Source organism: Camelina sativa, chromosome 2, assembly GCF_030686135.1.
Source record: "Camelina sativa cultivar CO46 ecotype springtype chromosome 2, ASM3068613v1".
NCBI classification, from domain to species: domain Eukaryota; kingdom Viridiplantae; phylum Streptophyta; class Magnoliopsida; order Brassicales; family Brassicaceae; genus Camelina; species Camelina sativa.
The window spans coordinates 26,470,665-26,493,788 of record NC_141881.1 but is presented as its reverse complement, the minus strand read 5'-3'; the positions used below and the strand labels follow the sequence as shown (position 1 = coordinate 26,493,788).

The 23,124-nt window shown below is 35.0% G+C and overlaps 6 protein-coding genes across 6 annotated transcripts; 5 read left to right on the top strand and 1 right to left on the bottom strand.

Moving 5' to 3' along the window:
- Positions 1–402: 402 nt before the first annotated feature.
- On the top strand, positions 403–1,574 carry LOC104734252 (DNA repair protein XRCC3 homolog). The gene has a single exon (XM_019236983.2). It carries the CDS (start codon positions 406–408, stop codon positions 1,288–1,290), a length of 885 nt encoding a protein of 294 aa, XP_019092528.1. The 5' UTR covers positions 403–405; the 3' UTR covers positions 1,291–1,574.
- A 1,332-nt stretch (positions 1,575–2,906) lies between these two features.
- Positions 2,907–5,115, top strand: LOC104734246 ((DL)-glycerol-3-phosphatase 2). The gene is made up of 6 exons (XM_010453777.3): positions 2,907–3,199; positions 3,596–3,820; positions 4,120–4,180; positions 4,268–4,415; positions 4,524–4,603; positions 4,738–5,115. The coding sequence occupies exons 1-6, from the start codon at positions 3,124–3,126 to the stop codon at positions 4,865–4,867; spliced, it is 720 nt and encodes a 239-aa protein (XP_010452079.1). The 5' UTR covers positions 2,907–3,123; the 3' UTR covers positions 4,868–5,115.
- A 433-nt stretch (positions 5,116–5,548) lies between these two features.
- On the bottom strand, positions 5,549–6,525 carry LOC104734241 (auxin-responsive protein IAA33-like). Its single transcript, XM_010453769.3, has 2 exons — positions 5,947–6,525; positions 5,549–5,770 (listed from the first exon to the last, which is right to left on the bottom strand). The coding sequence occupies exons 1-2, from the start codon at positions 6,381–6,383 to the stop codon at positions 5,692–5,694; spliced, it is 516 nt and encodes a 171-aa protein (XP_010452071.2). The 5' UTR covers positions 6,384–6,525; the 3' UTR covers positions 5,549–5,691.
- Positions 6,526–8,495: 1,970 nt separating this feature from the next.
- On the top strand, positions 8,496–11,661 carry LOC104734239 (uncharacterized). Its single transcript, XM_010453768.2, has 16 exons — positions 8,496–8,758; positions 8,864–8,886; positions 8,992–9,103; positions 9,197–9,294; positions 9,502–9,598; positions 9,688–9,777; positions 9,872–9,934; positions 10,017–10,091; positions 10,183–10,248; positions 10,328–10,405; positions 10,495–10,605; positions 10,696–10,773; positions 10,875–10,994; positions 11,142–11,185; positions 11,272–11,299; positions 11,418–11,661. Exons 1-16 carry the CDS (start codon positions 8,726–8,728, stop codon positions 11,424–11,426), a joined length of 1,125 nt encoding a protein of 374 aa, XP_010452070.1. The 5' UTR covers positions 8,496–8,725; the 3' UTR covers positions 11,427–11,661.
- A 937-nt stretch (positions 11,662–12,598) lies between these two features.
- LOC104734235 (uncharacterized) lies at positions 12,599–13,701 on the top strand. The gene is made up of 2 exons (XM_019236973.2): positions 12,599–12,981; positions 13,352–13,701. Exons 1-2 carry the CDS (start codon positions 12,759–12,761, stop codon positions 13,564–13,566), a joined length of 438 nt encoding a protein of 145 aa, XP_019092518.2. The 5' UTR covers positions 12,599–12,758; the 3' UTR covers positions 13,567–13,701.
- Positions 13,702–18,036: 4,335 nt separating this feature from the next.
- On the top strand, positions 18,037–21,496 carry LOC104734228 (AP2-like ethylene-responsive transcription factor AIL5). The gene is made up of 9 exons (XM_010453758.3): positions 18,037–18,546; positions 18,913–19,312; positions 19,461–19,543; positions 19,753–19,761; positions 19,894–19,982; positions 20,066–20,139; positions 20,242–20,292; positions 20,403–20,479; positions 20,573–21,496. Exons 1-9 carry the CDS (start codon positions 18,327–18,329, stop codon positions 21,232–21,234), a joined length of 1,665 nt encoding a protein of 554 aa, XP_010452060.2. The 5' UTR covers positions 18,037–18,326; the 3' UTR covers positions 21,235–21,496.
- Positions 21,497–23,124: the final 1,628 nt, after the last annotated feature.

The following is a 23,124-nucleotide window of genomic DNA, read 5'->3' as shown; positions in this document are numbered from 1 at the left end:
CTCCATAATCCTAGGCACATCCTCGATCTTTAAGTGTCCAGGCGAATGCAACAAAGCCTCTTGATCTTTCCGAGGCGGCAAATTCTGGATCTTTATGTGTCCAGGCAAAGGGAAAGGCTCTTCATCTTTCTTCTTCACAATAATCCCCGGCAAATTCAAACCAGTTAAAACACGGCTGAAGCTCATCTTCCACGCAAACTTTGAAAAACCCTAAAAAAATTTGACCTTTTTTTTCCTTGGAATATAAACAAACACAGAAGAAATGTTGTATTCATATATACTCAATTTGGGCCTGCAGTAAAGTTAACAGCCCAATAAGAGACTAAACGGTGTCGTTTCGTGCAGTTAGGTTTTTTTTTTATACTCTATTTATAATTCCCGAGAAATCCATCTTTTGGCGGTCAAATGAAGCCGGAGAATCTCCTCCGACGACCGCAGACGAATCGGAAACTAACCACCGGCTGTGAAATTCTCGACGGATGTCTTCGCGGAGGGATTCCCTGCGATTCGCTGACGGAAATCGTGGCGGAGAGCGGCTGCGGAAAGACACAACTCTGCCTTCAGCTCTCACTCTGTGCCCAGCTTCCGATTTCACTCGGCGGACTCAACGGTTCTTCTCTTTATCTCCACTCCGAGTTTCCTTTCCCTTTTCGCCGTCTTCATCAGCTATCTCGATCGTTTCATCAATCAAACCCTAGTCTTTACTCGAATCACAATGATAACCCCTGTGATCATGTCTTTGTTCAAAATGTTCATTCTGTAGACCACCTGTTCGACATAATGCCTAGGATTAATGGGTTTGTTGGGGATTCAAGAAATAGGTTACCTTTGAAGCTGATTGTGCTTGATTCTGTTGCGGCGTTGTTTAGATCGGAATTTGATAATACTCCGGCTGATTTGAGGAAGAGATCTTCTTTGTTTTTTAAGTTATCAGGGAAGTTGAAGCAGTTGGCTAATAAGTTTGGTTTGGCTGTTGTGATTACGAATCAGGTTACTGATTTTGTTGAAACTTCTGATGGGTTAAGTGGGTTGAGGATTGGGAATTTGAGGTATTTGTGTTCCTCTGGTAGACGAGTTGTTCCTGCTTTAGGCTTGGCTTGGGCTAATTGTGTGAACTCTAGATTTTTCATCTCGCGAAGTGATGAGAGAAGTGAAAATGATGAGAGCGGTTCGAGTTATGTGTCTAGAAGAGCTCAGAGACGGTTTGACATTGTGTTTTCACCTTATTTGCCTGTGGCTTCTTGCGAGTTCATGATCACTCGAGAAGGGATTTGTGGGGTTCAAGCGTAGGTGATGCTATGTAGGATTATTTTTGTTCGAAGCATCAGGAGTCCTTTTTTTGGAGTTTCTGTGCATTATTTATGTAGATTGCCGAGGGATCTATTCAAAGCCAGGTTCTTTTAGATTTCTCCTCTTATTTAGGTGTTATATAGAAATTTACTTCTCCTCAAATAAAAATTGTATGAACAATTCCTTGTGGTATTGCCTTCTGAAAGATTCCTATGCATTTACTCTTCAGCCTCAGAATTTTGATGATCATTTTCAACTGGCAATGAAAAGCAGCATTTTCCTCCTTAGTCTACTGCATAGTCTGCAATGCATGCTTCTCACATTGATTTCTGATTTTATTGTTCCTCGACTACACCAACAATCACCTGTCCATTAGAATTTAGAAGCAGCAGGCGGAAATAAGAGAGTGCGATTAGGGCTCGTGCCGGTGGAAACCATTCTCGAGTTTGGAGCAAAATGTCGGATCCATTTGCTGGTTGTAGAGCTAGCGCTAAGCACGACATGATCGCGATTCAGAATTCGATCTGTAAAAAGGTTTACAGTGATTCGCGTCTATTCAATTACTCGATTCGATTAAGGGCTTCATCTGATGAAGAAATTGATCAGATCTGAGAAGAATCGCCGGAGAAGGAAAAGGGAAAGTGAGATTGAGATCATCGTTGTGATTGAGAATCAGTGAGGTTCATGAAACGACGCCGCTTGTTTTACGCTGCACTTTGATGTAAAAAAAAAAAAAATTCTTTTGAACATAATTTAACATTAATTTCAAACAAAAAAAATGATAAATACTCAGAATCATGAATTCATTAATGTCACTAAAATGAATCTAATTTGAACAATTTATATTTGGGATTGTGGCCGAAAAACTATTTTGTGGGTTAGTGGCTTTGAGTATTTGCCAATTTTTTTTAATTCTGACTGCACCAATTGTGCAAGCTTTGTCCATCTTTTATAATACCAAAACTCTATATTATTTCTGTAAAAGAAATCTTAAAGATACCATAGAAGAAAAAACTTACTTGGGAAGAACTATGCTGTAAATCCTGCATATATATATACATAAATACATAATTATGATCATGTTATGGTTAAGTATTTAAATAAACAAAAAAAAAAACAAAAAAACAAAATTCTTTCTAAACAATTACAAAGATAAAACACGGAAGACGCAGATTACGAATGTGAGTCATCATTGTGGTTTTGAAACTTGTCTTCGGACTTGTTGCAAATCCTGAAGTGAGCTCCGTAAAAGATGCTGTAACCCTTTTTCCAATCACAAAAATTCCCAAATTGGGTTGTGGTCTGATTCAATTTAGACTTAATATAATTTTTACTTTTTAGTAAAAAAATAAAAATGAAGAAGAAGAAAATAAAATCAATCAGGATATGTATTATTGTTTTCAATTTAATCCTTTTTTTAATCAATGTTCCCAAGTAAATTCTAAAAGTATGTTAATGGAGCGGTCTACATGCCAAAAACTAGTCTTATATGAAACTGTTTCTATTGTTTTGTTAATTTTAAACCTAATTTAAAATGCTCTTAAGTTTCATCAGATATTGCAATTACATTATTAGCCAAAATTTCATTTATGACCCGGCCCGTTTGGCCCATATTCAAGGATCGTTGTTGTTATATCACACTATCTCTCTATACACCTTACACAGCGTAAAACTACCTCACTAGATTTGATTTGATTTGATTTGATTCGTTTGGTCACTGCAATCTGCAAAAGAAGTAAAAACCAATTAAGCTTAATCGATTCTTGAGTTCTTCGTCCATAGATATCTTTAATCGCAGCCTCAGAGAAGAGATCTATCGGAATCGTACCGTCAATGTCGACTCCAGCTGACGTCGCCGGCAGAGAATCAATCACTCATGTCATATTCGACATGGACGGTCTTCTTCTCGGTAATTTCAGCAGTGCATCTGATCTTCAATCTTTTGCTTTATTGGATCGTACTACTGACATTATCCTTCTTTAGCTTGGCTTTGTTCGGAATTAGTTTTAGTTGACATCGGATATGCTCTAAGTAACGTTCATGATGATGAGTATTTGATTGTTTGGATAGTTTAGAATGGTAGAGCTAGGTTGAATCTGATCCGGAATTGAACAATTGAGGTTAATAGATGCAAAGATTTTTTGTTCTGTTTTTGAGATTCCCCCGTTTCATTGGCTTATGAATCCCAGTCTGTGGTGCTCCTAGTTTTAGCTATCATAGGATTTAACTCTTATGTAGATGCTAACTTTATATCTACTGATCAATATTTCACAATAGTGGAAATAACTTATGGTTTCTGTTGCAGATACTGAGAAGTTTTATACTGAGGTCCAAGAAATCATACTTGCTAGATTCAACAAAACGTTTGATTGGTCTCTCAAGGCTAAGATGATGGGAAGAAAAGCTATAGAAGCTGCTAGGATTTTTGTTGAAGAAAGCGGGATCAGCGATTCTCTTTCAGCTGAGGACTTCCTTGTCGAGAGGGAGTCAATGTTGCAAGAACTTTTCCCTACTAGTGAGCTAATGCCAGGTACATTTTCCTTTCTGTAGCACATGTGTTTGCAAACACATGACATATGGTTCACAGGATAAAATAACTTGTCTAGATATATATGCTTGATGTGGTTAAATGCAAAAAAGGCACTGATTTTGAGTTGAATCATAATCATTCGTGGAAAAAACTCGTTCTGTATTTGGTTCATCTCGATTGGTCTTCTTGGTTATTTCTCGAGTCTGACATTTTAAGCTACCAATAGGTAACCAATGAAATTTACATGAAGCCGTTGTATATATATGAACTCGTGATCCAATTCTTATCCAAATTTTCAGGGGCTAGCCGACTAATCAAGCATCTCCATGCAAAGAATATTCCAATTTGTATTGCTACAGGGTATTTTTTTTCTTCATTAGCAACATTCTCAGCTTCTGTTCTTTATAATCTGGAAACTGACTTGTCACCTTGAAATGTTTGTTGCAGTACTCATACACGACATTATGAACTAAAAACCCAAAGACACAAAGAGCTTTTCTCATTGATGCACCACGTAGTTCGCGGTGATGACCCAGAGGTGAAGCAAGGAAAGCCTGCCCCAGATGGCTTTCTAGCTGCTGCTAGAAGATTTAAGGTAATTAATAGGCCACTACTAGTACATATATGATTTATTTGTACCCTCCATTTCAAACTCGACAATGAGTTGTAGACTAATGTATTCTCTTTATCTTGGATTACTTAGGACGGTCCTGTGGATCCACAAAAGGTTCTCGTATTCGAAGACGCTCCATCTGGAGTTCTTGCTGCTAAAAATGCCAAAATGTAAGCCGATTTCTCCTAGTAGTTTCTAAGTTTTCTCATGTGAAGCAAACAGATGAGCATTTTAAGGCAATTACAAATACACATTTATCTACAACAAGGAAAGAAGTTTATGTTTTTTCAAATCTTCTCTACAGGAACGTGGTCATGGTGCCGGATCCTAGACTAGATATCTCTCACCAAGATGTTGCAGATCAAATCCTAACCTCTCTACTCGATTTCAAACCGGAAGAATGGGGTTTGCCTCCTTTTGAAGACTCAAACTAAACGATACAGCAAGCTTCAAGGTGATAAAAACTCAGAATCATGAATCCGTGAGAAGGTGATTGTTTGTCTTATTATATTGCTTTGGCATTTACATGACAAGGCCATGGGTTTTAATGTCGTCAAGTGACACAAATAGAAAGTAAGTGGTGACATGACGAGAGACCAAACAAAATTATTGCCTCAACGATTAAACAAATTATTCTTGTACAATTACTCTTACCCACAAGTTTCAGCATTGGCTTATCTGATTTTGTTTTGTTTTTGTCGGCATAGCTGAATTGATTCCTTCTTTTATGGTTTGGAATCTTTCTTCTTTACGCATCACTAACATGTGTTGTTCCTGCATAAAAATTAATACCCTCGTCCTATTCTTCAACGTCTAATGTTTTATATATATATATACTGACATTGTTTAGACAAATGTTATATATATATATATATATATATATATATAACATTTGTCTAAACAATGTCAATTTAATCAAGAAAAAAGGTTGAATTTAGTAATCACTAGCTACTAGTTTTAAACCTGTGAAGTCTTAAAACATACAAAACATTTATTTGATTCAGTTTTTATATGGGTTTCTCGGTACGATTTCTTAACCAAATTTAGGAGCGTTATCGGAGATAAATTAAGTACATCCATTGTGTTCTATTCTCTCTTCACTTTGCCATTCTATATGCTTCATGTTTTTTTTTTTCATTAGTGGGGAAGACAAGTGAACAAAAAAGATTATACGTTTACAATAATGCCACTGAAAACCGTACGACATTGGCTGCTACAAAACATCTTCTGACATCGTTGCCAAAACGGTCTTTTCTCCTCACTCGTTTCTTTTCACTTTGCTTGTGTTTCCTTTCACCGGCATGATTCGAATTCTCTTCGCTACACGAACAAAGTCCCTGTATCCTCACGAACCAATTTTCTCATTAACTTAAATATTTATATTAACTTCAAAAATTATCTAGAGAGGTTTTTGTGAAAGATCAGTATATACGTGAAACGCTCAAACGTACGAAAGAACTAAATTTAATTAAAGAAGAAATTAATGTTGGAGAGTAAAAGAGAGGAGTATTACTTCCAAGTAAGATCGCCTGCGAGGAGTAGATCATTCTCCATGTCTTCATAAGCAATAAGATGGCCAGGAATGGCGTTAGACAGATCAAGATCGTCCGTCGAATCAGCCCCATCGACAAACATTTGCCTCAGAGCCAAAGCCAAGCTCTGATAACTCCCATGCTTGTCTAGGCTTACCCGTTGGCAAATCGAATGTCCCTCTAGCACAACCGTAACCGGAGGAACCACGGATGAAACTAGATCGTCCTCGACGTTAAGACCAAATCCTTGGAATGACCTCCCGGCCGCTCCGGTGGCGGATTTGCTATTATTATGGTTTTTCGAAACAGAATTTGGTTTGAAAGGTGTCGTGGTGTCACGAGGTTGTTGTGTGTTGGTGTTACCTTGATGAAACCTTCTTTGCAAAGAGTCTTGGCTTTGTGGCTCAAAACTGTTCATATTGAGTGTAGGGTTTTAGGGTTTTTGTAACTTAGAGAAGACAACTCAAACTGTTTCGTGTGTTTTTTTCTATGCTAGGGACTAGGGAGAGAAAGAGAAAGAGAAAGAGAGAGAGACTGTGTATGTTTGATGAGATTCTGGTGAAAGTGAATGTATGTAATGTACTTATAAATAGATAGAGAGAAGGCGTAAACTGTGTGGCAAACAAAAGGTGTCTTTTTATTTTACGATTTTTTTTTTGTTTTAATGTTGTCTTAAAAATTTCATTTAATTTGAAAGTACATCTGCTCTTTGGCCTTCTCGTAAAACAATGAATCCTTTGCCTTAAATTAACAATCAAATTACTATATATTTAATCATTCAATGAACAATTGGATTCACGTAGAGATGTTCTCACATGCATTTGTATTAAATGATATTATTACAATGCTAGCTATAATTAATCTATCTATCACTGTCACTGTGGGAGCAAGAGCTGTTACAGGAAATGTCAAAAGGTTTCACTAATTTTTTCAACCTAAATTGTTATTTCAAGCGCATACGTCTGCATTTAAAACGAAGATATTAAAGACTAAAAATGTTTAGAAATGTTAACGTGGACAAGACGCAAGCTGACTGGACAAAAATAAAGTTGGTAAACTTTTAAAACATTTTCCAAGTCACTATAATTAAGTATATATATATAAAGAAATACGTATATAGTAGTATGAACTATGAACTAGGAACCCCAAAATGAAAAAGACATTATAAATTGATCGAGTAATTAAATAATGAAACATAAGGTAATAGAAAAAGAGATCTTGTAAATTGTAACGCATGGGCTGCGGAGACGACCGCGCTGCCGTCGCCGAACGCCTCGCTTCCTTGACTCGCGCATGGTCGGGAGCTCCACGTCATCTTCGACTTCTTTTCATACTTACACTTTATACACACATCTAGCTTAACTAAAAACAAAACATGACACACGCATATATATTACACAACTTCATACATTTATTGCACCATACACGAATACTTTTACCATATCTATCTCATATATTGCATACTGAACTCTCGGTTTATGGCAACAACCCGAATACAATCTAATCTAATCTAATCCAATCCAAACTCTCTTAAGTTATACGTGTTGGCTCACTGAATTATATTAAACAAATAAACCTGTCAGCCTACCTAAAATTAGTTGGACACTAACAAATTTAAACTAATTTTAAAATTATGTTAGCTAGTAACACTACTGATTCCAAATAAAACACTATACACTATTTTTTTAAACGCAAATAAGTACAATAATCAGGTATACATATACATATACATATGGTCAAATAATTACGCCTACAGAAAGAATAACGAGTAAGAGAGGTTATTAATTATATTATGCTGAAATGTTTTTGACGGTGAACATTTGTGTCTGTTGAATTCAAAAACTAACGGTGGATCCAACAAGCAAGATAGGTGAATGAGCTAATAAAAGCAAACCCAAGAAGACATAAAACGAAGCACAAGAAGCATATTTTCTTAAGTTTGAAGCAAACAATAATTTTATTAATACTATAAAAATAATGGTGGTGAGCGTAGATAAAAATTACAGTTAATTTAAAACCTCGGGATTCGAATTAGAAGACTCGAAGATCCGACATGGAAGGCATTGAAATGTTTAAAACTCACCTCGGTTTCATATAGTTTCAAATTTAAGAGTATAGTTTTAACACATTACATTTTATATTTAGATCATCTAGTAATTAATTTGTCTCGATTTTTGTTTTTGTCGATTCTACAGACATACGTTAATGTTTGCTTATTTCACTCCCCGATACTAATCAATTTTTTTTTTAAATAACAATCAAAAAGATTTACCCGCTGTTTTGGTCTGTTTCTAACCAAACAAAGACAATCATTTTATCATGTTCATCTACCTACGTTAGCACAAGTGTTCAGAGAGGCTTTACAAAGAGCCCAATTAGGCTTATAAGGCCCAGTGTAAACGGTGTTAGCCCAATGTCAACCGTTGGCGCGTCAAAATCACGTGGAGGAGCACTGAAGCAAGAGGGTGTCTCCGTAGTGGATCATAACCTTTAAAGCTCATTATAAAAAAAAACACAAATCCTTTTGATTATTACTGAAATAAAAAGCAAAGTGAAAAATAAAAAAATAATAAAGCAAAGAAAGGTTTTAAAAACTTTATTTATTCGCTCTTCTCCCAGAAACATTCCGTTTCAGATATTTTTGATTTTTGAATTTGTGTTTCGCTCTCTCTCTCTCTATCTCTATCTATCAGCTTTCGATTAGATCTGATTCTGTGTGTATACGACGGAGAAGAAGAGTTAACCGTCTCCGTTTCAAAAATGCCGGCGACTGATTCTGAGTACGATGCCAAAGTAAGATTACTATTTTCCGATTTGTGTGTGTGTTTCTCTATTATTTCTCATCGGATTTTTAAAGTGAAATTGATTGTATTCTCTGGGTTGTGGATGGATTCACAGGTTTTATCTCAGTCTACGACGGGGTTAGTTTTCTCCTTCTTCTTATTAATTCACCTAGGGTTTTACTTTTTTTTGAATCTCCGATTAGTACTGATAGGGTTTTTTTTTGTTTTGGAATGATTGACAAGGGATAACACGTTTGCGAATGTGGATAATTTGGAGCATTGTACGAAGTATTTGAATCAGACGATGGTTACATTTGGATTTCCCGCCTCGCTTGATCTCTTTTCCAATGATCCGGTGTGTGTTTTTTAATTATTGATTCGTTTTTATTCTGGAATTGTTGTGGGGAGGTTTTGGGGGTTTTTAATTTAGGGTTTTTGTTTGGTTTAGGTTTCTATCTCAAGGACTTGCAATTGTATGTACTCGTTGCTGCAGCAGCGACAACGTGATATAGAGTTTAGAGACTCTGCTAATGAGCTGAGACAGAGGTGAAATATTTTGGTTATCTTCCTTCTTTCAATCCGGCTTTTGAATTCTTGTTTAGAGCTAGACATTGTTAAGTGTTTCATTGGTTAAACATATATTTTTTTATCATTGATCTTGATTTAAATTAGTTTGATATTTGAGTTTCTCTACTCTGATTTGCGGAAGAAATTCATAATGTCTTTATGTGCATTGCCTTACTGTGTATATAGACAACAATCGGATATAGCTAGACTTGAAGCTAAAGTTGAGAGGCTTGAATCGCAACTTCACCAGAAGGACAGGGAAATCGCTACAATTACCAGAACCGTGAGTCCTTTATAATTTCTGCTGAGATGGTTTTTGCTTAGGTTCTTGATTGAAGAGGGTTTGATTGTGTGACTTCACTATATTTTCAGGAAGCAAAAAACACAGCGGCGTTAAAATCCCAGATTGAAAAGCTACAGCAGGAGAGGGATGAATTCCAAAGGATGGTGATTGGTAACCAGGTCTGTTAGTTTATGATGCTCTGTTTAACTACTTTCTCTTTTGGGGAGATTGTACTGATGGATTGTCTGCATTTATACTCTAATCTGTGAATAGCAAGTCAAAGCTCAACAGATTCACGAAATGAAGAAAAAGGAAAAGGACTACATTAAGTTGCAGGTTGATCTTGTGGAACTTACTTTTCTGTATCCTGTTTAATTCTACATTTTGATCACTATTTTTTCTTTTGTTTCTCTTGTAGGAACGGCTGAATCAAGTATTGATGGAGAAAAAGAAAGAATCTAGATCAGGAATGGAGATTATGAATCTACTACAGGTCCTTTTTACCAGCTCCTTATTTTTTTCCATTCCTTAAAATGATGAATGTGGGATTTTCCACTTGACTGGTTGTCTGATCTACTTAATAGAAAGAAGGGAGGCAGCGTGGGACCTGGAATGGCAAGAAGACTGATACTGATTTCTACAAAAAGATAGTATGAGTCTAACTACATCAAATCAATAACATTATGCAGAGTTCCAAAGGGCATTTCTTTAATAACGTTTTCCCTGCAGGTGGATGCGTATGAAGCGAAAAATCAAGAATTAATGGCTGAGAACACTAATCTAAGAGCATTACTACGATCCATGCAGGTTTGCTCTTTTTTTCATGCTAAGCTTAACTTAAGTAACTTAAGATGTTTATTCATAAGCGAAAGTTTTTATTTCCCGTTTTGTTGCAGACGGATATGCGTGATTTCCTAAATGCTCCAAACGGGTCAGCTAATCCTTCATTGGCTGGCAGTGACAAACGTGAGGTTGACACTTCACAATCTCCACTGGGTGGGAAGACGGTATGTATAATCTTAGTTTATTGAATGTGTTTGTAATAATAATCCTGTATAATTGATATCCCGGTATCTTACTAACTAGTCAGTACACAGGACGTCTTTGATCTGCCTTTCCGGATGGGTAGAGGTCATATAGAAGAAAGTTTGCGCACTAAGATGGCTTCTATAAAGGTTCTTCTTGACGACATTGTGCATTTTACTCAACAAAATCCATCATGTTTATCTGTGTTTAACCTTTTTGCTGTTTCTTCTTATTTCCTTGGGACATAAAGGAACGCATGGTCCAGTTACAAGATGAACCTAAAGGAGCATCTGTTACATCTGAAGCAACAGAGAGAGAGCTTGAACTCGAAGCTCAGCTTGTTGAGGCAAGGAGTATAATCCAAGAACAGGTTCTCTTCCTCATTTTTCATTTACTAACGGCTCAGAGACTATTTTCCTCAGCCTCTACAATTATTGATGTTTTCGAAGCAACACTAAATTTATTGAAAATATCTTTGACATCTGTTTAGAAACTGACAAGAGCAATTGTATTGCAGGAGTCCATAATGTCGAAACATCTCCCTAAATCAGAGCAGCGAAGGTATCAATTTATGAATCTTTAATTTTGGCTTTAAACAAAGATGGTTATGTATGTGAAACAACTAATAGTAGCCAAACTTGTAACAGGAAATCCGTAGTTCCACTGGCAGCTGAGGTATACTTGTAGATTCCTCTCTCCTTTGTTTAGATGTTCTTTATCGGTTTTGTTTCACAAAAAAAAGGAGCTTAATAATGACTCTTGATTGGTCTCTGTCTATATAATGTATCCGCAGGGAGTATGAAGATGCCTAAAAACTCAAAAGCAATGGATCCAAGTTAAGGTATGTTGCTAAAAGATTTGTCGCAAAATGTAGTCTTAGTAGTACTTTCCAGTCACCAAACCTCTCCTTCGATATCGAAGCTATGTATATTCAAGTTTTTAGTTGTGTCAAATCAGAGATCCTGTCTCCTTTTTGGAGATAAAAAATCTTATTATAAATGATCAAGGCTTAATGATGGGTTGTTTAGTGTCAAAAATTCAAGATTCGTACTCTCTGTTACAGTATCTCATATCTACTAAATTAGCAATCACACAGTAAGTCATAGAAGACAAACACCATGTTCTTTGTTCCAAGTTCCAAACCAAACTAATCAAATCACTTTGAAACTATTTTCATGATTAGATTGTTTTGGTCTGTCCAATACAATTTAGGAGACTTATGGACATTTTCAGTTATGAGTAGTAGATACTAGTGGTGAATTTGGTTAGATCGTATTTACTTTTTACAACAGAAATCATTCTTTTTGACAGAGCTACAAGAGAAAAAGAAGTAACATTATTCTTAGTTCCTTAAACTCGATTTAAATTTTGGTTTTCACTTTATGAGTCAAAAACTCGAATAACGTATTGTTGCCACGCCTTGTTTTTTCCTTTATAATCAAATATCCGAATATTTTGAATCAATTGCGACGCAAATATTCACGTATTGCAACACTACACGGTTGCGTGGCCACAATTCCTTGATTGGAACTTGCTTAAAATAAAAGAAGAAGAAGAATTAAAATCGTATATTTTCGTAAAAGTGGGTTTAATTGTGGTAATAATTGCGTGATTAGTGCGATGACGATTCATACAAAAATGGGTTAAAAAAATCTTAACGATATGAAATTGAGGAGTACGCAAAGTTTGGCGTCTCTTAAGGGGGATTGGTCATTTGCCTTCACATGCGCATATGAAATCAGCCGTCCTTCAAACTGTATTAACGTGCGCTTCATCTTAAAGTAAACATAGATTTTTAATATTCAAGTATATAATAAAGGAAATCAAATATTTTATAACTCCAAATAGAAAAAAACTTTTTTAAAAAAAGTTCCTTATAAAACAAACAATTTACAACAGAAATTCCTTGGTGGGGAAAGAAAGATATAGTACAATATAAATGTTTTAAATAGTTTTGATTTTTTTCTCTGTTACAATGATAAGAAATAAAACTGACCAATTGGCAATTGTGGTTGGCCACTATGAACCGGTTTCCCAATAATTAATAAGAAACTCATCGGTGGGAGGATCTTCTAGATTGTTCTATTACTATCATCATCGGAGCCTCGACAAAGGGGTTCCTTTTAAGTGGGAGATGCAGCCGGGAACGCCGATCAATCCTCCACCGGAAGACACCGTTCCTCCGATTACTCCTCCTCCGGCGTTTCTCAGCCTTGGTTTCCCAAAACCCTCAATCTCAACCGTCGGAGACTCTAGTAAACATTCTCTTTTTCCGGCGAACCTTAAGATTTGGAAGTGGAAGAATCTTCGTAAGAGATGTTTTGCTAGATGGTCAAGCCAAAACATGCTTAGTAAAGGTAATTAAACATTACGTTTATTATGGTAACTTTTATCATGTGTTTGGAAATTTCACAAGATGTATAGAATATTGATATTTTTAATTATCAAGTGCAACCTAAAGTATCGACACTTTTAATTTAGGTTTTGATTAATTACACTATGAAATGAACGAATGTGAAAAGTATAATGCGGACTCGTTTTTGTCATTAATCTTGCATATACAGTCAAGTTGTATATACCACATTGTCGAATTGGTAAAAAAATATTACTAATCATTTCGCCATTCTGCAAATCATAATTTTTTGTTATTCTTCTTTAAAATTCTTTTTTTAAAACAATGTTTATATATGTAACATCTGATATACATTTGCCCGTATGATCCCTCAGATTATGATAATGGTCGTGGTGGTAGCTCAAATTCTTGTGATGAATTGGAGAGATTCGACACGTTTGATGAGGATTACAGGTCAAGCTCATCATCTTCTTCATCGTCGTCCTCGTCTTCCTCGAAAGATCGGAGATTGATAAAGGCTTACCCACGTCAATGGTTTAGCGGTTGTCCACCTCGGAACCCAAGAAACAATCATACTGGTTATCGTTAAAAGTTCTTCTCTTTAATCATTGTTTTGTACCAGATTAATACTTAAAACAACGACACCGTCGACACGATGAATTTACAAAATAGTATCAGACTTCGAAAAATTATCCGAATATAGTAAAAACATTCATATTTTTTTTTTGGAGTCTTGTTTATTTTTTATCTATCAAATCTCTTAGAAATATATAATCAACATTTTGATAGTAATACTTTGAAAATGACTTAATTGCAAAAATCTTAACTAAAAAAAAGAAAGAATTCTATTTATTGTATTTATGGGCCAGTTATCTAATATCTTAAGCCCATATATATCTTCGATTGGGCAGATCCAAGTATGTATGAGATAGATGTGGCAGCTGGACCCAAACAAAACAAAAAAATCATCAACAGCTGTAATACTTGCTTCAAATTTCATAAATGCCCCTCCCCCCCCAATTAATATAGATGCACCATATAATAACAATTTAGCGACTTATTATATGAATTTATAAAGTCTTTGGAATTTTAATCGCATGAGCTCATGCACGTTGTGATAGGCTGGACAAAACGATTGTAGCCGTTAGATATTCTTGAGCCAGCTAAAATAATAGTATTGTTATTTTTGAACGACTGAGATATAATAGCTCTCCAGCGACATGAACAAACAAAAACAAAATGCCTATTTCATCGTCCAATAAGCAGCAAAGTGTTTATTATATATAACTATATAGATACTTTTTTTCTAAGTCAACAAAGACAAAAATGAACTATATATTTTATTTTATACTAAAAGGAAAAGAAATGGAAAAGTGTCATGCGATAATTCACAAATGTGCAATTATAACAAAATAGTAGGATGACAAAGCGAACGTGGGGAATGATTTGATGATGTAGCTTTTCAAATTCAGACCCATTTTTATTCCTTTTTTTTTTTTTTGGTACAACTTTGTTTATAATATATGTAGTTTTTGTAATGTATTCTTCAAATTTGTTTCATTATTTGTATATTTGTATGATACAAAGGCCCACGCTTGATTCTGGATCGGTTAGTACAAGTGTGTTTTTTACCTTGGTTAAAACAGTTACCTTCATGTTTATCATTTTTAGAAAAATGCAAGTTTTTTTTTTAAAATGTGAATGAAATCTAAAAACAACAACTCGTATATTTCGGCGCCGAACACTTTGGCGACATTTCCTGTCTTTATTTTCGTTGGGGAAATTTGTTTTTATCACCACCTCGTATTTTTCCTTTTTACCTATCAAAAGCTGAAACGCAAAAACTTTAAACACGTTTTTTATACTAAATATTTAAAAAATTACAAGAAAATCGATATAATCATATGCCAAAAATGCACATATTCATAGCGTCGTCATTTTGAGATTTTGTATGAATGGATAATCAAACAATATTGTAGCGTCGTCATTTTGAGATTTTGTATGAATGGATAATCAAACAATATTGCAGCGTCGTCATTTTGAGATTTTGTATGAATGGATAATCAAACAATCAATATTGTATACAAATACAATTTTATTTTTACTACCAAACATTTTAAATACCATATTTATAGTTTTGTGCATCCCTTGACTGACTATTATGAGTTTTTGAGCAAAGTGATAAATACATAAAATGGAAAATCAAATTTTAAGCTCCACGACTTGACTAGTGATTGTTGAACCCATCATACTAAACATAAACTTTTGTTTCCTTTTCTTAGCATTTGAATTAGAAGAGATAAGTTAATCGTGAGGTGAGTTGCTTAGTCCAAAAGTAAGCTACACCCACTCCGGCTTTCATTCCTTTACTTTCGATCGATCCATCCATCGTGCCCCTCTTTTTGGAATCTTGTTCAACTTATATAAAATTTTGCTTTGTTCGACATTTCATATAATAAACTTGTGGTTTCACATTCTTTGACCGCACAATCCCCATTAAATAACTCCATCTCTCCACCGCTTTCAATGGAAAAGGCAGCATTTGAATATACTACTTATAAGATAATACAACAAAATGGTAATGACGTCGTATCTTATATGAGTATTAGCTAATCAGGAAAAAAAAAAGGATTATATAACACGTGATACACCGAATTGATGACGCGACCTGGAGAGACCAAAGACGTGCTTTTGAAAGCTGGCATACATATTCACATTTTAAAGTGTTATTTAACGTATCCGCATCTAGTGTATTCGCACCACTCTAGTATCCATGAATATGTAAAGATTCATATTGCATAGTGTTGTCAATGATCTTTTTGAGTTGGTATTGTAGTACTATAAAATAATGTTGAAGCGTAGAAAACAATAATTGAGAGGAAACAGATATATAAATATCATTGTCAAAACACGATAATGGTGCAGGGTGAAGAGATAGACAATGGGATAACGCAGCATGCAGAAGACACGTGTGCATAGTGGCTGACACGTGTGGGCGGTTTACATGCAAACCATGTGCTCGCCATTACCACTTAATTAAACCTCATCATCTTCTTTCATTAGGTCCCAACACATGTAACTAAATTGACTTTAACTAGATTGGTTTTAGCAAATCTCACCAAATACAGTCCACAGTTTTTACTCAAATACTTTTTTTCCTTTTTTAAGTAGTCACACTCGCCAAATCAAACTCGCTAAATAAACATCAAACGCTATTATAGTTTTAACTGAAATTTGTCGGTAATTAGATTAGATAAATAAACGAGGAGAAAAAAAAAAGATGTCATTCAGCAATTGACTCCACGTTTGCCTCCGTACGAAACACATCAATTGCTAGAAACATAATTGTTTTCTACGGACCACCCTTTTTCGTTTTGCCACGACAAAAAGTTAGATTTAGATTAGCGAATGTTGTTGTAAATTATAATTAAAAATGTAGAATTTACCGAATTCCTAAGCATTTCAATTTTACGTGACAAAATTTTTGATATGTGATTCCGAATTCCTAGATTAAAATCATTACAATTTTTTTTAAGAAAAAGAGCATATGGTAAATCAAAAGAATGGGAAATTGGCGCCAAGCCGATATGAATAGCGAGTTTTTAATATATATTTTTTCATGAATCGCAGAACGTAAATGAATTGAAAAGAAAAAGAAAAAAGAGTAGACGAAAATATCAAAGCGATATTGGAGTGGTCAAAGAATGACGAAAAAGATTAGAGGAAGGGCCAAAGTTTGTAATAATTGGATTCAGAACAGAGGGGACACGCGTCACCTTTTTGGACCATCTCCAATTATTCCACTTTCGTAGCACTATTTTGTACTAAGCTTTAGTTTAATAATAATGGGTGTAAAATGAATTTAAAACAATTAACCTAGGATTGAGGAGGCTAAGTCTTATCCACAGTAATGAGATTTTTAATCAAAAATTACTGGTTTAATATGACATTGTTTTCATTAATAGTATATGCTAAGATTGCCTAATCTTAAGATATGATTTGAGTGATTGGAAGTGCTACTCAACTTGCATGCATTAATAAATATATTTACTTTGGACAAAAACAAAATTTCAAACCATTCACCGTATGTGTATTACTACTACGTAGACCGTTCGTTCTTACACGTCAGAAGAAGAAACACGAAACAGAAAATTAAAAAATGAAAATGAAAATGAAAGTGACGTGAGATCAGTCGCCGCCCAGTTCATCCCATCAAAAGCTTCCACTTGCCCTTTTGCTGTCTTCCTCTCTCTCTCTTTCCTCAACTATTTTCATTTTGCTTTTTACTGTTTTTTTCCTCGAAATAATTTAGTTTCATCATTACATAGGGTCCGATTGGTAACATATAGAAAACTGTAAAAAAAAAGTTGTAAATTGGAGCGGTAAACTTTTAGGGAATAATACAAAGCCGTAAGCTTTTAGGGAATAGTAAAAGCTCTAAAAAAAGCTGAAGGTAAAATTTTTGGTAAAGTTTTTGTAATTAGTAAATATTAAAACTATATTTTCTCCGTTTCAAAATATAGGATGTTTTGGAGAAATTTTTTGTTTCATAATATAGGATGCTTTCAAATTTCAATGCAACTTTTAAATTAGTTTAGTATTTTATATTATGCAGTATTGTTTCTGATTGGTTGAACTTGTTAAAAGTAAAAACTTCTTAATCTATGTGTTTTACTTAAAACATCATATATTTTGAAAGAGAGAGAGTATATTTGTAAAGCTTTCAAAAACTGTCACCAATCAAACCCATTATTTGGTAAATGAAGTACTAGATGACTTTGTTTTTTTTTGGTAGCAACTGCTGATTACACTAAAAAATATCAGTAGTTAAAAACTTAAAACTGATTATCAGGGAATCCAAAAAATAAACAAAGATGTGCGAATGTTATCTATATAGTAGTTATGGGTTAATACTAAAACTAGTAAACACGAAACTATCATTAGCTAAATATATATACATCCGACATTCTAATTGTTTTATATGATTACGTGGTCACTGCATATGATTTTCTAATCAAAATTATCGACAATATATATTTTTTATCTTCGAATATAGACTACAGAGTCTCGACCCTCGTGCTCCTCTCTCTCTCTCTCTCTCATACATTTCCTCACTCGGTCTCTCATATATTGACCTCTATATCTGTGTCGTGACCTCTCTCTTTCTCTCTCTATCTATCTATCTATCTCTCAAACCCTAGAGGAAGGGAGTTAAAAGACGAGACCTTCCACTATTTCCAAAGTCGTGAAATCACCAGAGATAAATCTCTCACTCTATCTCTCTCATCCAAAAAGACTTCACGAGTCCCCAAGGAAAGAAGGAAAAAAAAAAAAACCCTATTCCCAAAGATGAAGAACAATAACAACAAATCTTCTTCTTCTTCTAGCTATGATTCTTCTTTGTCTCCTTCTTCTTCATCTTCTTCCCACCAGAACTGGCTCTCTTTCTCTCTCTCCAACAACAACTTCAACTCTTCCTCAAACCCTAATCTCACTTCCTCCACATCTGATCATCAACATACTCACCCTTCTCACCTCTCTCTCTTTCAAGCTTTCTCCACATCTCCAGGTTCTCTTTCTCTCTCAACTTATTAGTTTATGTTTTGTGTTTTTTGTCTTTTGAAAATTTATATGACTTTGGACAAACCAATTTTGTATGTTTTGTTGCACCTAGACCAGTTCCTTACCCTTTTTGGTTTAATTAAACTTTTGCTTATTTAGATTTAGTAGCCTATGCTCAATTCAATACTTCTATTTATCTTTTATCTTTTTTTTTTTTTTAAGTGTACTTGGAACCCAGTCAAATCTAATCTAATGAGTTATACTATGTACTAGATCTCATTAATGTTCCTATAGAATCTTTCACTAGATATTGTCTCCTTTAGAGTAAAACACTAATTACCTCAATACCCTCTTACATGAATTTAATATTCAGTCGATCGGCAAGATGGTTCACCGGGAGTTTCAACCGGCGATGCCACGGCGGTTCTTTCCATTTACCCCGGCGGTCCTAAACTCGAAAATTTCCTCGGCGGTGGAGCCACAACGACGACAACAAGACCAATGCAACAAATACAATCTCTCGGCGGCGTTGTCTTTTCTTCAGACCTACAGCCACCTCTTCATCCTCCCTCAGCCGCCGAGATCTACGACTCTGAGCTCAAATCAATAGCGGCCAGCTTCCTCGGAAACTACTCCGGTGGACACTCATCGGAAGTCTCGAGCGTGCACAAGCAACAGCAGAACCCTCTAGTTGTCCCAGAGACTTCGCCCACTCCGAAGAAGAGCGTAGAGAGTTTCGGACAACGTACTTCGATTTATAGAGGAGTCACAAGGTTCGTTTAACAAATTATACATTCCCTATATAATAACCAAACGATAGTGTAACATTTTTGGTACGTTAATACATAAATCTATGTCTTCTTGTGTAAAAATGCGTGTGTTTGTTGTTAGTGATAATTGAAAGTTTAATTAATTAAACAGACATAGATGGACCGGAAGATACGAAGCTCATCTATGGGACAATAGTTGCCGAAGAGAAGGCCAAAGCAGAAAAGGAAGACAAGGTACATCTTCAACTTAAAATGCGCTGAAATATGCGTGCGTTTGTTGATATTTTACTATAATGCGCGTTATTGTCTTTTTACTTTTACTTTTTAACTTATGAGGTCACTCTCAGAATCTAACGTCGCTGTGTTTTTGTCTCTGTGACGTGAAATGATTACCCAACCGTGGACGATCTGATATTTTTGTGATGAATTTAATCGTGCTGCAGTTTATTTAGGTGAGTTACATTAAATTCTCCCTTCAAACAATTTATTTCATCATCATCTTCATACCATCTCTTTCTTATTTCTTGTCAAATTTAATTCCCTTCTGAAATGTTATCATTCTCCCTTGTATTTGTTATGTTCAGGTGGTTATGATAAGGAAGAGAAAGCAGCTAGAGCTTACGACCTTGCTGCTCTTAAGTATTGGGGTCCTACTACTACCACTAATTTCCCGGTAAATTACTCTCCTCATTTTATATTTCTCTTGAGAAGTTTCATAATTTGTATATTTATTCACCTGTAAATATTTGTAATCAGATATCGAATTACGAATCTGAACTTGAAGAGATGAAACATATGACTAGACAAGAGTTCGTTGCTTCTCTACGACGGTAATAAATTAATTTGTGATACATTCTTTTTGTTCTCATAAATGTTGCAAGATAATCAAACTAGTTTGTTAACCAAATTACGTTTTCTTTGTATAATTAAAGGAAAAGCAGTGGATTCTCTAGGGGTGCGTCCATGTACAGAGGTGTCACTAGGTTTGTTCATTCTCCTAACCAGTAGATTTTTTATTCTTAATTGATTTGTTCTATGAACTACCCTTAATGTGTCATGTTCCTATTTTAAATGTTTTATCGCAATATTGCAGACATCATCAGCATGGTCGATGGCAGGCACGAATTGGAAGAGTTGCAGGCAACAAAGACCTTTATCTTGGCACATTTAGTGAGTTACATTCCAAATACTGTTACGATCTGATTTATAGTTTTCTGTTATGATATGATTTTAACAGAAACGTTATTGGATATGAAACTTCAGGCACTCAAGAGGAAGCTGCCGAGGCTTATGATATAGCAGCGATCAAATTCCGCGGTCTTAATGCAGTCACCAATTTTGACATCAGTCGCTACGATGTCAAGTCGATTGCTAGCTGTAATCTCCCCGTGGGTGGACTAATGCCTCAACCGTCCCCAGCAACCGCAACAACAACAGCTGACAAAACCGTTGATCTAACTCCATCAGAACCTCCAACTCTGACCACACCGTCGCTCACCTTCGACGTGGCAACACCGGTCCATGACCATGGAGGAACTTTTTACCACACCGGGATACCGATCAAACAAGACCCGGCTGATCATTATTGGTCCAACGTTTTTGGATTCCAGGCAAACTCAAAAGCTGAGATGCGACCGTTAGCAACCTTTGGGTCGGATCTTCATAACCCCTATCCTGGTTATGCTATAATGCCGATAATGCAAGAAGGCGAAAACAACTTTGGTGGTAGTTATGTTGGGTCTGAAGGGTATAACAATCATACCGTTGCATCGAACCCTGTCTCGGCTATTCCTCTGTCCTCAACAACGACAATGGGTAACGGTAACGAAGGGTACTGGATTAGTAACAACAACATTTCAAGTTCTTACCAAAATGCAAAGTCGAGCCTCTCTGTTTTGCAGACACCGGTTTTTGGGTTGGAATGAGTTCTCTTATCTCTTATTAGTGAGAACTAAAAAGAAAAGAAAAAAGGATGTAGGGAAAGAAAGAGACTGTTTGAGTTTAAAAGATATTTTCTTCTTTAGATTTATTAGTTTAAGTAGGTTTTTAAAAAGATCTGTTCAAGTTTTTTCACTTTTAATGGTTGTATACTGACCACGAATTTAGCTGGATCTGACAGTACTAACTCTTTGTTTAATGACCTTATGGGTTCTTTTTTCACTTTTCAGAACTTTTTTATTTACTTTTTTTTTTGTTTATATATATTTTTCAACCTTTTGTTGTTGTGTGGATAATATGAATGATTGAAGCTATATGTGAATAATCTTCTGTAGCTTTAACTATCGTTTGCTTGGAATTTAATTCGTCATTTCTCTTCTTTTTTAGCAATTAATTTGTCTGAACTCGTAAATTACAAATATACAATAGGTGGTTGACAAAAAGAAACTACTACAAATATTCGTGGAACTGAAATTTTTTTTTTTTAATATGAAGTCTTTTCATATATGTATATTTGTCAACGTAAGTAATCGGAGAAATAGAGAGTAGTAATCTGTATCTGTCTACGCTCATCATCGTCGAAATAAATGGTTTGAAAATATCACTTGGAGTCTTGGATTATGGATGAACGGTGGATACTTAATGGGGGTAGATAACTAATGTGTTACAAACAAATATGCTTATAGAATGATCGATATGTTGATTGGACCAATTTACTCGTAAACGAAGAAAAGGTTGTTTCGTTCACGATAAAAATAAATAAATAAAAAGCACAAATTTCGTTTTCATTCTTTGAATCTTGGTTTTCTATATCCAGTCTAAGTATCGACTCTTTTTAATTTTAGGACTAGGCAACTCTAGCAACTGCCACATGAATATTGTATAAAAATGATCGGACTACGACTACTAGCAACTGTTGGCTGACATATATATATATATATATGTATCGAAATTATCCTTATGAAGAAACCAAATTAGATAAGAAGATAACTGATTGGATAAGATTACAAGGATAAATTTTGACAATAACCAATTGAATCATGCAGTAGCAATGAACTTAGGGAATTGTTTTTTTTTTTTGGGCGTTTACACTATTTCTTGGATAAATGGGTTTAGATGATTCACCAGTCTCTCTGAGAAGCAGCAGAACTATATTTTAGGATAGAAATCAGAGCTTATTTGTATTTCTTACACTTTGTAAAAGTACTCTGTTTTGTCCGCTTCATAAGGGAGTGCTTTTGGTGAATGTTTTGCAAATTATTACTCCTTTTGCCTTTGATTTGCTTGTCTTGACCTTCTCAGGTTTTTGTGAGATAAAAAACGTACCGTATTGTCTCTGTTTTCTATATATCTTTTCATCATCTGGAATACCTTACTCTGCTTTGTCTCCCAATGTCGTTTGTTAGTTTCCCTATGATATGAATGAATATAAACGCATATATATATGTTTCTATAATGCAGAGATTAAGAACTTTTTTTCATTCGAATAAAGAAGACTGACTTGAGTGTGTAACTCCGGGTGGGTGATGACTGATGAGGTACTACTTGTGTTACTGATTTTTAAAAGTAAAGTGATTTGTATTGTAGTGAAAGTGTTTATACCTCCACGAACTTTTTTCTTGACATTCTTCTTCTTTTTGGATGGAAGAAATGGAAAATAATAGAGCAAGAAATAGGATCTGTTATGAATTTATAAAATAAAATTCTACAAATACCGCTATGCTTTAACATTAAGGAGAATCAAAACCATGACACTATAGAAATAATAAACTCAGTTAATAAAAATATAAGTGTTAATTAATCTACAGTATATGGTTTTCTTCATCGGAATACACCAACACAAGTAAATGTAAATATTGTGGTCTAGTTTGTTTATT